At 47.1% G+C, this 12838-nt stretch overlaps 1 protein-coding gene across 1 annotated transcript; it reads left to right on the top strand.

Moving 5' to 3' along the window:
- The first annotated feature begins 724 nt into the window (after positions 1-724).
- On the top strand, positions 725-12604 carry Eef1g (eukaryotic translation elongation factor 1 gamma). Its single transcript, XM_028857939.1, has 10 exons — positions 725-903; positions 1914-2072; positions 2891-2954; positions 3106-3248; positions 3592-3735; positions 6453-6582; positions 6866-7073; positions 11737-11909; positions 11999-12123; positions 12367-12604. The coding sequence occupies exons 1-10, from the start codon at positions 760-762 to the stop codon at positions 12523-12525; spliced, it is 1449 nt and encodes a 482-aa protein (XP_028713772.1). The 5' UTR covers positions 725-759; the 3' UTR covers positions 12526-12604.
- The last annotated feature ends 234 nt before the right edge of the window (positions 12605-12838 follow it).

Genomic DNA, 12838 nt, shown 5'->3' with positions numbered 1-12838 from the left:
ACCTGGTGACACCTCTGCCCTGCTTGGCCTGACTACCCTAAAAAGGTTGTTATGTCCACTTCAGCCGTCTCCTTCCCACCTTATACCACATTCATAGGGAGTGTCACCACCACAAGGCAAAGACACTGATTTCTGCCGCCCCAGTTCATGGGAACCACCACCAATCTGGGTTTAGGGTTTGTCTCTTCTATCACTAAACATTAGAGTGGGTTCAAATTACCCTTAAGTTGGATACGAGATTTTCAGACTTGGATGTGTGTAAATTATTGTATCAGATCTGGCCTGCCTTACCCGATCCTCTGGGGCGCAGCCCGGCCTGAGAGGTGCAGGTGACATGGCAAATTGGTCCGGGCCCCTTTGTTGTAGAAGTTAACAGCAAGATTGTTTAATCAGAGCAGACCTACTTCCAGATGTTTTCGGCCATGGGCCCCGGCTGGACAGACATATCCCTTAATAGAAAAACCCGAAAAGGAACAAAAGGAATTTCGTAAACTGGCCCCCCTTCCTTGCCGTTGTAGTTCGAAACAGTAGGATTCAGCTACGAGCGGCCGAGGGGCGGTGCTTCCGCCGGGTTCTCACACTCTTCCCGCCCTCGGTGAGCTCTGCCTCCTATTAGGCTCCCGATTGGTCGGCCGCGCGGCCGGGGCGGGCCTGTGCAGAGCCTTACTACGCAGGCGCCAGCTCTGCGCGCTCCAGGCCGTGGGCCCCACCCCTTGCTCTTTCCAACTCAGCGCGGCTGGAGACGGAACTGTCGTGCGTATGCCTTTTATGCCGTCCTCGCTTTCCGGCCGCTGTTTCCGCACGCTGTCCCCTTCCTCCCTCCCTCGTCTCCCTGGCGGCTTACTTTGCGGCAGCACCGACAGCCCCACCCCCTTTCTCTGCGGAATCACCATGGCGGCTGGGGTAAGTTTGCCGGCGCCGGTGATCCAGGTCACCCCATCCGCCGCCATCCTTTGACTGAATCGGGTCGGTCGGCGCCGGGAGAGTTCCAGACCCAAACGGAGAGCCGATCTGGGGTCGGCAGGCCGTACCGCCGGAGAGCAGGGTTCCTAGGGCCTGGAGGGGAACTGAGGCTGGGGCTCGGAGGCCAGCGGTGGAGTGTTCTGGGGTGGAGGAGAAAGGAGGTGACGGGTCTCCACCGCCCAGGTCTTTAAAAAGTGGCTCAGCTGCACTGCCGTGTTAAGGTGTGGCGCCTGGGCAGACTGGTGGAACTTTTGCGACCGTTTTGTGGGTCAGCAGCGGGCACAGTGGAAACGGAGAGGGTCTTTGTGGGCAGAGGCGACTGGCACACTCAGAGTTGTCTTTCGGGGAGGTTTGGGAGCCAGAGGAATCGGCGAACAGTGAGGTCAGACCGTTTGTACCTCTCTGGTGAGGTTGTAATAGGGACACAGCTGGGAAGCAAACGCTGCAGGACGGGGCCAGAGAGATGTGAGTGCGCCTCGCTTTTAGGAAGAGGAGTCGATGAGCAGAGCATGCCATTAGAAATCAACGTGGCTCTTCTGAGGGGAACTTGGAAATCTATGGGTGGACGTGTGTACTTTTGAAGCGTTACCAGCGTGGCTCTACTCATACGCTGGGTCACCACGAATGAATGAAATAAGGACTCTGGGAGGCATGGGTGTGTGTGTATTTGGGCAGATGGGAGTCTGGGGGACCGGGAAGTTTGGGAGGGAAGAATGCTGCTAGAGATGTCCTTAAGGGAGGTCACATCTGTCGGCAGGCTTTATTTAGCAGCTGGTATGTAGTTCTGTTCTTGGTATTTCAGAGGACTCCGATTACATAGGGCATACTCAGTTAATTTGGTTCACCAGGAGGACTAAAAATTATTCGAACACATTGGACTTGCGTGGAAGTGTGGGGAGTATCTTTAGGATTCTTTCACTCATGTCCATTCTCCGCCCTTTCTCTCATAGACCCTGTACACATATCCTGAAAACTGGAGAGCCTTCAAGGCTCTCATTGCTGCTCAGTACAGTGGGGCTCAGGTCCGCGTGCTCTCCGCACCACCCCACTTCCACTTTGGCCAAACCAACCGCACCCCTGAATTTCTCAGAAAATTCCCAGCTGGCAAGGTGAGTAGGGAAGCGGAGACCCCAAGGAGCCCTAGAATCCTGTTATTCTGGAGATGGCCTCCATGCTATGTTCTTTAGCATTGAAGTGAATTTAAAAAAATTTCATGGGGCCAGGGATGAAAGGCCCCAAGTTTGACTGTCCAGGCACCTGAAAGGAAAAAAAAAAATCATTTTGAAGGTTCTTGGTAGTCCCAGCATTCTGGAGATGAGGCAGGAGGATTGTGTGAGGGCAGCTTATGTAGTCTAGTAAGATCCTGTTTATAAAGGAAAACGGTTGGAGGTACGTATAGTTCTGGAGGGAAATCGGAGCTGTTCAGGGACTGTCAGTTACAGACCTGCTTTGTGGGCTGAAATGTATTTTGGCCAAGTGTTATCTGTACACATATATTAAGTTTCTTGTGAGTTGGATACTTATCCCAAAGGGCTTGAGTAGAGCTAAATATCAAGCTGAGTGTGGAGGGGGGGCAAATGCCGAATGTGGGTGTACCTAATGCTTTGGGTAGTGGAGTTTTAGATTTAGACCATCTGATGACATCCATACCTGAATATATTATTTATTTTGAGGTAGGGTCTCACTAAGCCTGCCTGGTTTCAGACTCAGAGAATGCAGGGATAAAGGGTATGGCGCCTAAATTTCACACTTTAGCCATGTTTGAATTCTTAGTCCAGATACTGAATGCAGATTGTAAGAGTTACTGAATGTTTTTCATTTCTGAGTTTCAGATAACGTCGACTTTGCATAGCAAGGGTTGTCCCAACATTCTTGTTTGGAACAGTTCATCCCTGAGAACGTATGTCTTGTCTTTGCTTTGCCCCAGGTTCCAGCATTTGAGGGTGATGACGGATTCTGTGTGTTTGAGAGCAATGCCATCGCCTATTACGGTAATTTGTGGGGATACAGGATCGAGAGGTTCTGGGGATGAGGCTGTAGAGGTGGCTGGGAGTGATTGCTGTGGGCAAGGTGGAATCTTTGAGACCTGGGTTGATTTTGGCATGATGTGTAAGTTCTAAGCTTTATGTTCTGCTTTTGCAGTAAGCAACGAGGACCTGCGGGGAAGTACTCCAGAGGCAGCAGCTCAGGTGGTGCAGTGGGTGAGCTTTGCTGACAGTGACATTGTTCCTCCAGCCAGCACCTGGGTGTTCCCCACCTTAGGCATCATGCACCACAACAAACAGGTATGCTTTGGAACTTGGGGAGAAGCCAGGGACAGAGATGGGGTCAGCTCCTCCTGCATTTTGGGAATAGGAAATAAATAGACGGGGGAAAAGATGCCAGGGATGTGTGGCAGTGCAAAGTAGTGATTACCATCAGTGCAGTGGGAAATAGTCATGTTGATCATGAAGAAATTTAACATGAGTGCTTTATTTCTAATAAATTCCAAGTGGTCCTAGATTCTAATGATAGAGGGTAGGAGTTGAGCCAGTGCTGATTAAATGGCTCTTTAGTTCTGTTAGTTGGTGGTGGGGCCACAAGGAATGGGACTTGGTACCCACTGAACTTGAGCATTCAAAACAACAGGCCACCGAAAATGCAAAAGAGGAGGTGAGGCGGATCCTGGGGCTGCTGGACACTCATCTGAAGACAAGGACTTTCTTGGTGGGTGAGCGAGTGACGCTGGCTGATATCACAGTTGTCTGCACCCTTCTGTGGCTTTACAAACAGGTAAGGTTTGTAAAGAAGCCATTTGATAGGTACCCTGGGTTCTGCTTAGGACTCAGACTTGTTAATGGCTGTAGGAATCCCAGGATTGAGTACTGTGGCTGTTTCATTTTAGGTGATGTTCTTTGTTTCTTGGGAATCTGGGTTTAATTTAAAGATGGGTAAGTCTGGGTGCGGTGACTTACACTTGTAATCTCACTGCTTGAGGTACTGAGGCAGGAAGATCACTCTGAGGCCAACCTGGGCTATATAGTGACATCAAAAATAAAAAGCAAAAATTAAAGATGAGTAAGAGGCAAGGATGGTTACTGCAGCATCAAGGGCTTTTGGAGGCAGATCCAAGTCCCCATCTTGGCTTCATTATTCACTGGTACAGATAGAGGGGTCTAAGAATTCTCACGGTTCTTTATTTTATTTTACTTTATTTATCTGTGATAAATTCAAGGTGATAGTAATCACTATTTGGGTTACTATGTTTCTTAAAACATTTAGAAAATTTTTTCATTTGTGTATTTGCATGTATGTATGTATGTATTTGTGCAGGTCCCAAGGAGTTGTGAGCTACCATGTGGGTGCTGGGAATCAAACCAGGATAATCTAGAACAACCATTTTTTAATTTAATTAATTTATTTACTTTGATTTATTATTTATGTGCATTGGTGCTTTATCTGCATGTATGTCTGTGAGGGTACCAGATCCTCTGGAACTGGAGTTACAGTTGTGAGATGCCATGTGGGTGCTGGCAATCGAACCTGGGTCCCCTGGGAGAACAGCCCCATACTACTGTCTTAAGAAATTCTTAGTTTTGGGGCTAGAGGGATGGCTCAGCGGTTAAGAGCACTGGCTACTCTTCCAGAGGACCTGGGTTCAATTCCCAGTACCCACATGGCAGCTCATAACTGTCTGTAACTCTTATTCCAGGGGATCTGGCACCCTCACACAGATATTCATGTGGGCAAAACACCAATGTACACAAAATACAAGTAAATAAATTATTTTAAAAAAAAGAAATTCTTAATTTTTATTTTTTATTTTTATGTCTATGGGTACCTGCAGGCATATCTGTGTACCACATGCATTGCTAGTGCTCACAGAAGCCAGAAGAGGGATCACATCTCCTAGAAGTGGAGTTACAGATGTAAGGCACTATGTTGGTGCTGGGAGTAGTACTCGGGAGCAAGTGTTCTTAACTGTTGACCCCTCTCTCCAGCCCCTGTCATTTTCAAGTTTGCCAAAATAGGAGGGGGGGAGAGCTGAATCTTGTCATAGAGACAGATCAGATCACAGAAGTCAAGAACTGCCAGTTCTGAAGTACTTGGGTTCAAGTAATACTTGAGCACTTACGAGCTGTGTGCTGTGGACATGGAAGCATTACAAACTCGCCCTGTGAGGCAGATGGTCTGGAACACAGTAGGAGCTTTGGTTCCCACTGTACTGCAGTTCTGGACCAGAATGGGTCTGGAGTACAACATTGTTTAAAAAATAAAACCAATAACCTAAAGGGCTGAAGAGATGGCTCAGAAGTTAAGAGCTCTCTGCTGAGGATGCAGGTTCAATTCCCAGTACACACAGCAGCTTATAACTGACTCCAGCTCAAGAAGAATCCAATACCTTCTGGTTTCAGTGGGCATCAGGCATGCACATGGTGCACAGATATAAACGGAAGGAAAACACTCATACACATAAAAATGAAATCAGTCTTAACTTTTTAAAGAGGATATGAACTTTTCTCTGAGGAGTCAGGACTGTGTTCCGGGCTGGGGTTGTGCTGTGTACACTCTGGTCTCTTGGGTTTGGTTGTGTCGTCAGTGTAGGTTGTGGTTGCCGTGTGGAGCTGGAGTGGGGTGGTGACATGTGTACCTGGGATGCTCTAGGTCTCATTCCCAGCTTCACACATGAAGGGTCTTTATTTGGGGGTCAGCTTATTTAGCAAAGTAAGTCTAGTAACCACCCCCGTTCACCCCCTTGGATGCTAGGTTGGAACTTAGTACCTGTGCATACTGGGTTACACGTACCACTGAGCTCCGTCACTACGTCACTCGCCTTGTACTCTTAGATAGGCTCTGTTACAGACTTTTGTTGATCTAACTTAAGAAAATTTCATTGACATGGAATTTAAAAGATTAAGAATAGACATGAAATGCTTGTGTACAAGAGCAAAACAGTCAGTATTATATAGAATAATAGCATATGAAGGAATAGCAACAATCATCCTCCTAGATTGAACTGTAAAAGCAGAAGAGAAAGAAGCACTTATAATCCCAGCATTCCAGCACTGAGGCAGGAGGATCATGTTGTGGAAGCCCACTTGGGTTATGCAATAAAACTGACTAAAAAACAAAAAAAGGAGACTGGAGAGATAGCTCAATGGTTAAGGGCACTGGCTACTCTGCCAGAGGACTGGGGTTTAGTTCCCAGCACCCATATGATGGCTCACAATCAACTGTAACTCCAGTTCAGGGAATCTGATGCTGTTTTCTGGCCTCAAGGAACACTGCACATAGGTGGTACACAGATACATGTAGGCAAAATATTCATACACATTTAAAAAAAATGCACCCTTTAAAAAAGAAGTCCTTGAGGAGATGTAGTAATTTAAGGTTCTGCTCTGTAGGGATGGGGAGGAAAGTGGAGACAGAGGTAAGGGTCTTATGTTCTGGTCTGAAATCTGTTCACAGCCTTTCCAGTGTTGACTGTTTCTGTCCTTTCATCCTGGCAGGTCTTAGAGCCTTCTTTTCGCCAGGCCTTCCCCAATACCAACCGATGGTTCCTCACCTGCATTAACCAGCCCCAGTTCAGGGCAGTCTTGGGGGAAGTGAAGCTGTGTGAGAAGATGGCCCAGTTTGATGGTAAGTCTGAAGAGACAGCATGTGATCAGGGTCAGGGTCCAGTTTGTTCCTGTCAAGCCCTTGATTTGTATAACCTTTGACTTTTGGTGACCCACAGAACATAGGGTACCAAATAGTAGCTGACATATTGGAATGCAGTGTGTGTGATAATGTGTGTTTGTTCCTTGAGGCTTGTTTGGACAACCAAATGGTTGTGCCTCACCAGCATTTTTCCCTGCTTGCTGCCTGATTTCGAAGAAAATGGAAAGAGGCAGAATATTTACTTTCTTCTTTCCTTTACCAGCTAAGAAGTTTGCAGAGAGCCAGCCTAAAAAAGATACTCCAAGGAAAGAAAAGGGCTCACGAGAAGAGAAACAGAAGCCCCCTCAGGCTGAGCGGAAAGAGGAAAAAAAGGCTGCTGCCCCAGCTCCTGAGGAGGAGATGGATGAGTGTGAGCAGGCACTGGCTGCTGAGCCCAAGGCCAAGGACCCCTTCGCTCATCTGCCCAAGAGGTAAGCATGTTGGAAGGCGTTCTTAACCTTTGTTCCTCTGACATATCTGGGGCTGCAATTTTAGGTTGTTTGTGTAAATACTGGTGGATGTAAGTGTGGATGTAAGCATAGTCAGGTCTCATTGTAGTTCAGGCTGGCTTATGAGGAGGCTGTGTGGCAGAGGATGCCCTTGAATTTCTGACTGATCTTCCTGCCTCCACCTGGGATATCACCAATATGGAAGTCCTGTGTTTTGTTTGTTTGTTTGTTTGTTTTTGTTGTTTATGGTTTTTCGAGACAGGATTTCTCTGCAGCTCTGGCTGTCCTGGAACTCACTCTGTAGACTAGGCTGGTCTTGAACACAGAGATCTGCCTGCCTCTGCCTCCGCCTCCCCAGTGCTGGGATTAATGGTATACACCACCACTGCCTGGCTTCCTTCTGCTTTTCTTTTTCTAAGACAGAGTATCGATATGTAGCCCTGGTTGACCTGGAACTCTTTGCATAGACCAAACTGGTCTCAAAATCACAGAGGTCACCTGCCTCTGCCTCCTGAATTCTGGGGTGCACTACCATGCCTGAAATCCCTTTTATTTGAGATGTATGACTTTGTGCCCCTGGGTGTGCATGTGTAAAGGCTAGAGGTCAACAGATGTCTTCCTGTTTGGCTCCGCACCTTTTTTTTTTTTTTTTTCCCTTTTGAAATCTCCCACTAAACCTGGAGCTTGACGTTTTTGCTCACCTGGCTTCTCACCCTGAAGATACCTCTAGCCCTCTATCCTCGCCCTGGGGTACAAATGCTAGCCACCATGTGCAGCTTTTAAAAGTGCAAGTGCTAGGGATCTGAATTAAGTTCCTCATGCTTGCATAGCAGGCAGTTTCCCTGCTGAGCCGTGTTCCCAGTCTGCTAGAATTCTCTAACAGATGGACAAAAGCAGAGGTTTGCTTTTTTTTTTTTTTTTTTTTTGAGATAGGGTCTCACTGTGTCTCAAAGGCAGTCTGATGGGCTTGCCTGTGCCTCCCAAGTATGGTGTATGCCACCATGCCTGTCTTCTTTGGGTTTGTATTGTTTTCAAGCAGGGCCATTCTGTGCAGACAAAGCTGCCTTGAATTTACAGGACCTCCTCCCCTTGTGCCCCAAGTACTAGCATTATGGGAGTGTCCCCAAAGTCTAGCATCTTTACTTTTCTCACCACATTCTCTGCCCTTCCCCAAACCATTTTCTTTGCACTTTGCTGGTCTGCTGAGGCGTCATACTAGTTTTCTCCTTGCTGGGACCACTGGGGAAAAGCAGTTGAAGGGAGGAAGAATTGTTTTGTTTCATGATTTGATGGCAACCAGGAATGTCATTTTATTGGTAGTCAGGGAACAGAGACAGATAAACGTTGTGACTCACTGTCCCTTTTTATTCAGCCTGTGACCCCAGTCCTTAGGGTAGTATTGCTCAGTGAGACTGTGTCATCCAGTCTGTTAGATTTCCTTGGAAACATCCCTAGGCATGTCCAGAAGTGGTCTCCCAGGTGATAAACCCAGTCAAGTTGACTGAGAAGAGCCATCCAGGTTCAGTTTTGACCTACCTGCATTTTGTGATGTTTTAACGTGATTACCCTGTGAGCCAGCATGTGGAAGCACTCTGGGGACAGCTGTGGGTGGTGGCTGGAGAGTTGTACATGGCAGGCATGGACACTAACGGGCAGGGATTTCTAGCTAAGAGCCTTAATTTCTAGGTTCGTTTTTTTTGTTTTTGTATGAGACCAAGAAAACTTCAGCTCTAGCTGCTTGTGTGTGTGTGTGTGTCGAGGATTGGAAGGTGCTGGGGCTGGATTCGGTTCATTTAAGACAACCCTGCTCACAGAACAACGCATCAAGTCTGAATCAAGTGATTGACTCCAGCCTTGCACTAGTATAGATCTAACGAGCAAGATTTTGTATTAAAAACCTATTATATATTCTGTTGTACTATAGACACTTAAATGTGGTAGGTCTGTATTATGGACAGGAAATAAATCAAGTAACAGACAAATACTTGAAAAGCTTTGCTTCTTCTGCCTTTTCTCTTTAAAAGTTTTTTTTTTTTTTTTTTTTTTTTTTTGGTTTTTCGAGACAGGGTTTCTCTGTGTAGCTTTGCGCCTTTCCTGGAGCTCACTTGGTAGCCCAGGCTGGCCTCGAACTCACAGAGATCCGCCTGGCTCTGCCTCCCGAGTGCTGGGATTAAAGGCGTGCGCCACCACCGCCCGGCTTTAAAAGTATTTTTAAAATTAATTTATTTTGTGTGAGTTGGGCCTGCTCTTGCCAGCCATAGAGAGTGCACTGATGTGGATAGAGTCAGTTCTTTTTCTACTATGTGGGTCTTGGGAATCAAGTCACCTCACCGGCTCACGGAGCAAGGGAGCAAGCACCTTTACCCGCTGAGCCTTCCCTGCTGAGCCTTCCTGCTGGCCCTTATGTACCTTTGAGGATGTTAATTTAATGTCTATTTGTTGTGTTACCATTGATGCCCTTCTGGGATGCCAAAAGTATTTTCCCTCGGGACTGTATTATTTGCTGTTGGTTGGTGGCTGGTTCTGTTTTTTAGACAGATTCTCTGTAGCTAAGAGTGACCTTAACTACTCCTGGTCCTCCCTTGTCTCAGTCCCAAATGCTGGATTGCTGACACGAGCCACCACATCTCGCTTCTCTTAGGGCAGCTCTGGCTGTCCTGGAACTCACAGAGAGATCGACTTGCTTTCTGCCTCCTGAGTGCTGGGATTAAAGGAGTGTCTCACCATGTCCCACATCCTCAGCCTTTTTTGGTTTTTTGAGATGGTTTCTTTGTAGCCTTGACTCTGTAGACCAGACTGGCCTCAAACTCAGATCTGCCAGCTCCCTAAATGCTGGGATTAAGGCCCCTTAGGCTTTTTGATGTCATAAAATTGAAGTCAGTGGCTTAACTTTCATTTGTTCAAGGTTTCATTCTGGTCCCTTTAAGATCTCCAGCTGGATGAGTTTCAGGAGCGTATGTTTATTGTTTTGTATATACATATATACCCACATACATTTGAGGGTACTGGGTATTGAATTTGGGGCTTCACCCATGCTTAGGCATTTGCTGTACCACCTAGCTGGACCGCCAGTCCTAGCTTTTTGATGCAGGATCTTGTTATATTCCTATGCTGAGATTACAGATGCAGACCAAAGCTGATGTTTATTATTTGGGCAAAAAACAGATGGAGTGTGAAAAAGTCTTCAGTCCTACCTTTTGGCTAGAAGGGGAAGTTTTGAGGTTTTCAGGCCCCTCATAAGGGTTGTCTGGTGGACATTTGGAGACCAATCTGGACCTGTGGTTAAAGGGCAGATTTCTGGCTTTGCTACAGTATAACCTTGGACCAGACTCATCATTTAACCTCATCTGTAAAATGAAAGAAAGGTAGCAGTGTAATTTAGGTATTGTAAGGATTGAGCAGAAATAATGTGATACTTAGACTGTAGCTTTTGACAGGGTCTTGTGTAGCTCAGGCTGGCCTTGGAGCTTGTTATGTCTGAGGATGACCTTGGACTACTGATCCTCCTGCCTCTACCTCTCAAGCACTGAAAGTACTTGAAGTAATATTTATGCCTTGCTGGTGTGTGTGTTTGAGTGTGTATTTGAGACAGGGTTTCTCTTTGTAGTCCTGGCAGTCCTGGAATTTATTCTGAGACCAGGCTGGCCTTGAACTCAGATCCTCCTCTCCTGCCTCTGCCTTCTAAGTGCTGGGATTACAGGCGTGGGCCACCACTGCCTGGCCATTTATTATTTTTCAAAGTTTCTATAGAAGTTATTTTATGTGTAGGAGTGTTTGCCTGCATGTTTGTCTGCACCATGTGTTCGCCTAAGGCCTGAGGCGGTCAGAAGAGGGTATCAGATCCCCTGGAACTGGAGTTAAAGATGGTTGAGAAACATTTATAATTGGAAAGGAAAAAAAAAAAAGGAACCTGAGCCATGGGGGAAATAATACCTCCTGTGCCTGTGCTAGCTTTCTTGGCATCTGGATATCTGACTCTTGAGTATCAGGTTACTTTGGTAACTTTTTCTTTTGGTTTTTTTTTTTTGAGACAGGGTTTCTCTGTGTAGCTTTGGAGCTTGTCCTGGAACTCACTCTGTAGACCAGGCTGGCCTTGAACTCACAGAGATCCACCTGCCTCTGCCTCCCAAGTGCTGGGATTAAAAGCATGTGCCACCAGGGACTAGAGGAAATGGGCATAAAGATTGAGGTAGCTATCCTCTGCTTGTATTCTGGTTCCAGCCTGTAACCTGAGAAGGTCTGTGGTTGGGAGGGAGACCTAGGTGAGTTTGACTTGAGCACTGACTTGTAGTTCCTGGGGAATGTCCAGGAGGGGCTAGAGAGGGAAACACATACTATCTTGCTTTTAGTCACCACCTGGGGGCAGCAGCCAGCTGTGTCGTCCTTGCTGGACTCAGCGGATGCTCTGGGTCCTGGCTTCCTCATGCATGTCTAGCACTCTCAGGTCCAGAAATGTCTTAGCTCTTGTTCTTGCCCCTCTAGCTTTCTTCGCTTATAATGCTATTAGTGTCTTTCACTACATTACAGGGACCACTTCCTTCAAAGCAGTAAATACCAAGTGAAAATGCCAGTGGCCCAGAGATACTTTATAGTCGCAGCAGGACTTTCTCCTTATTGGCCTCCTTGTGTTTTCTCTTCTCTCTAGTACCTTTGTGTTGGATGAGTTTAAGCGTAAGTACTCCAATGAGGACACCCTCTCTGTGGCGCTGCCATATTTTTGGGAGCACTTTGATAAGGATGGCTGGTCCCTCTGGTATGCCGAGTACCGCTTCCCTGAAGAGCTCACCCAGACCTTTATGAGTTGCAACCTCATCACCGGTGAGAAGAGGAGTGGGTTTGGGAGCAGGGAGATCAAGGTAGTGGGGACATGATTCCAGAGGCTGAATAGTCTCCCTTTTTCCCTCCAGGAATGTTCCAGCGATTGGACAAACTGAGGAAGAATGCCTTTGCTAGTGTCATCCTCTTTGGAACCAACAACAGCAGCTCCATTTCTGGCGTTTGGGTCTTCCGAGGCCAAGAGCTTGCTTTTCCGGTGAGGAAGGTGCTGGGGGTAGTCTCTTCAAATGAGCAAGAGTATAGGAAACTGGGGGTCTTGGGCCTTCGCCAGTGGGTATGGGGAAATCTTCTGGATTGTACATAGGAAGTGTGTTCATATCTGTGTGAGTCCTAGCATCTGATGTCTGAGCTGGAAATTGCAGGGATGTGGAGCCATGTCCAGTGTCTAACCACATACCTTTGTACTGTTTTTTGTTTTTTGTTTTTTTTAAATCTCCAGCTGAGTCCAGATTGGCAGGTGGACTACGAGTCATATACATGGCGGAAACTGGATCCTGGTAGTGAGGAGACCAAGACCCTGGTTCGAGAGTACTTTGCCTGGGAGGGGGCCTTCCAGCATGTGGGCAAAGCCGTCAATCAAGGCAAGATCTTCAAGTGAACATGCCTTGCCGTCACCTAGCTGCCTGCACCTACCCTTCAAGGGAGATGGGGGTCATTAAAGGAAACTGAACATTGAACCCTGTCCTGTCCTGCCTCCTTTGTGAGTGGTGGCTTCTTCAGAGTTGTTGCCTGTGCCTGAGGCATCACTGTGGCAGTCAGAAGTTTTCAGAAGAGAAGGAGTAGAGGCCTGGCCTCGGTTTTGCCTTTCCTGCCCTGCTTCCCCACACTGATGCTCTTGTAGCTGGGAGATGACATGGGGCTCGGTTACACCAGATCCTTAGGAATTGTGTTGGGGAGAGTGTCTGCTGAGG

The sequence above is a fragment of the Peromyscus leucopus genome, chromosome 1, assembly GCF_004664715.2.
Source record: "Peromyscus leucopus breed LL Stock chromosome 1, UCI_PerLeu_2.1, whole genome shotgun sequence".
Taxonomy (NCBI): domain Eukaryota; kingdom Metazoa; phylum Chordata; class Mammalia; order Rodentia; family Cricetidae; genus Peromyscus; species Peromyscus leucopus.
The sequence above is the reverse complement of the archived record's forward strand: the minus strand, read 5'-3'. Positions and strand labels throughout refer to the sequence as shown.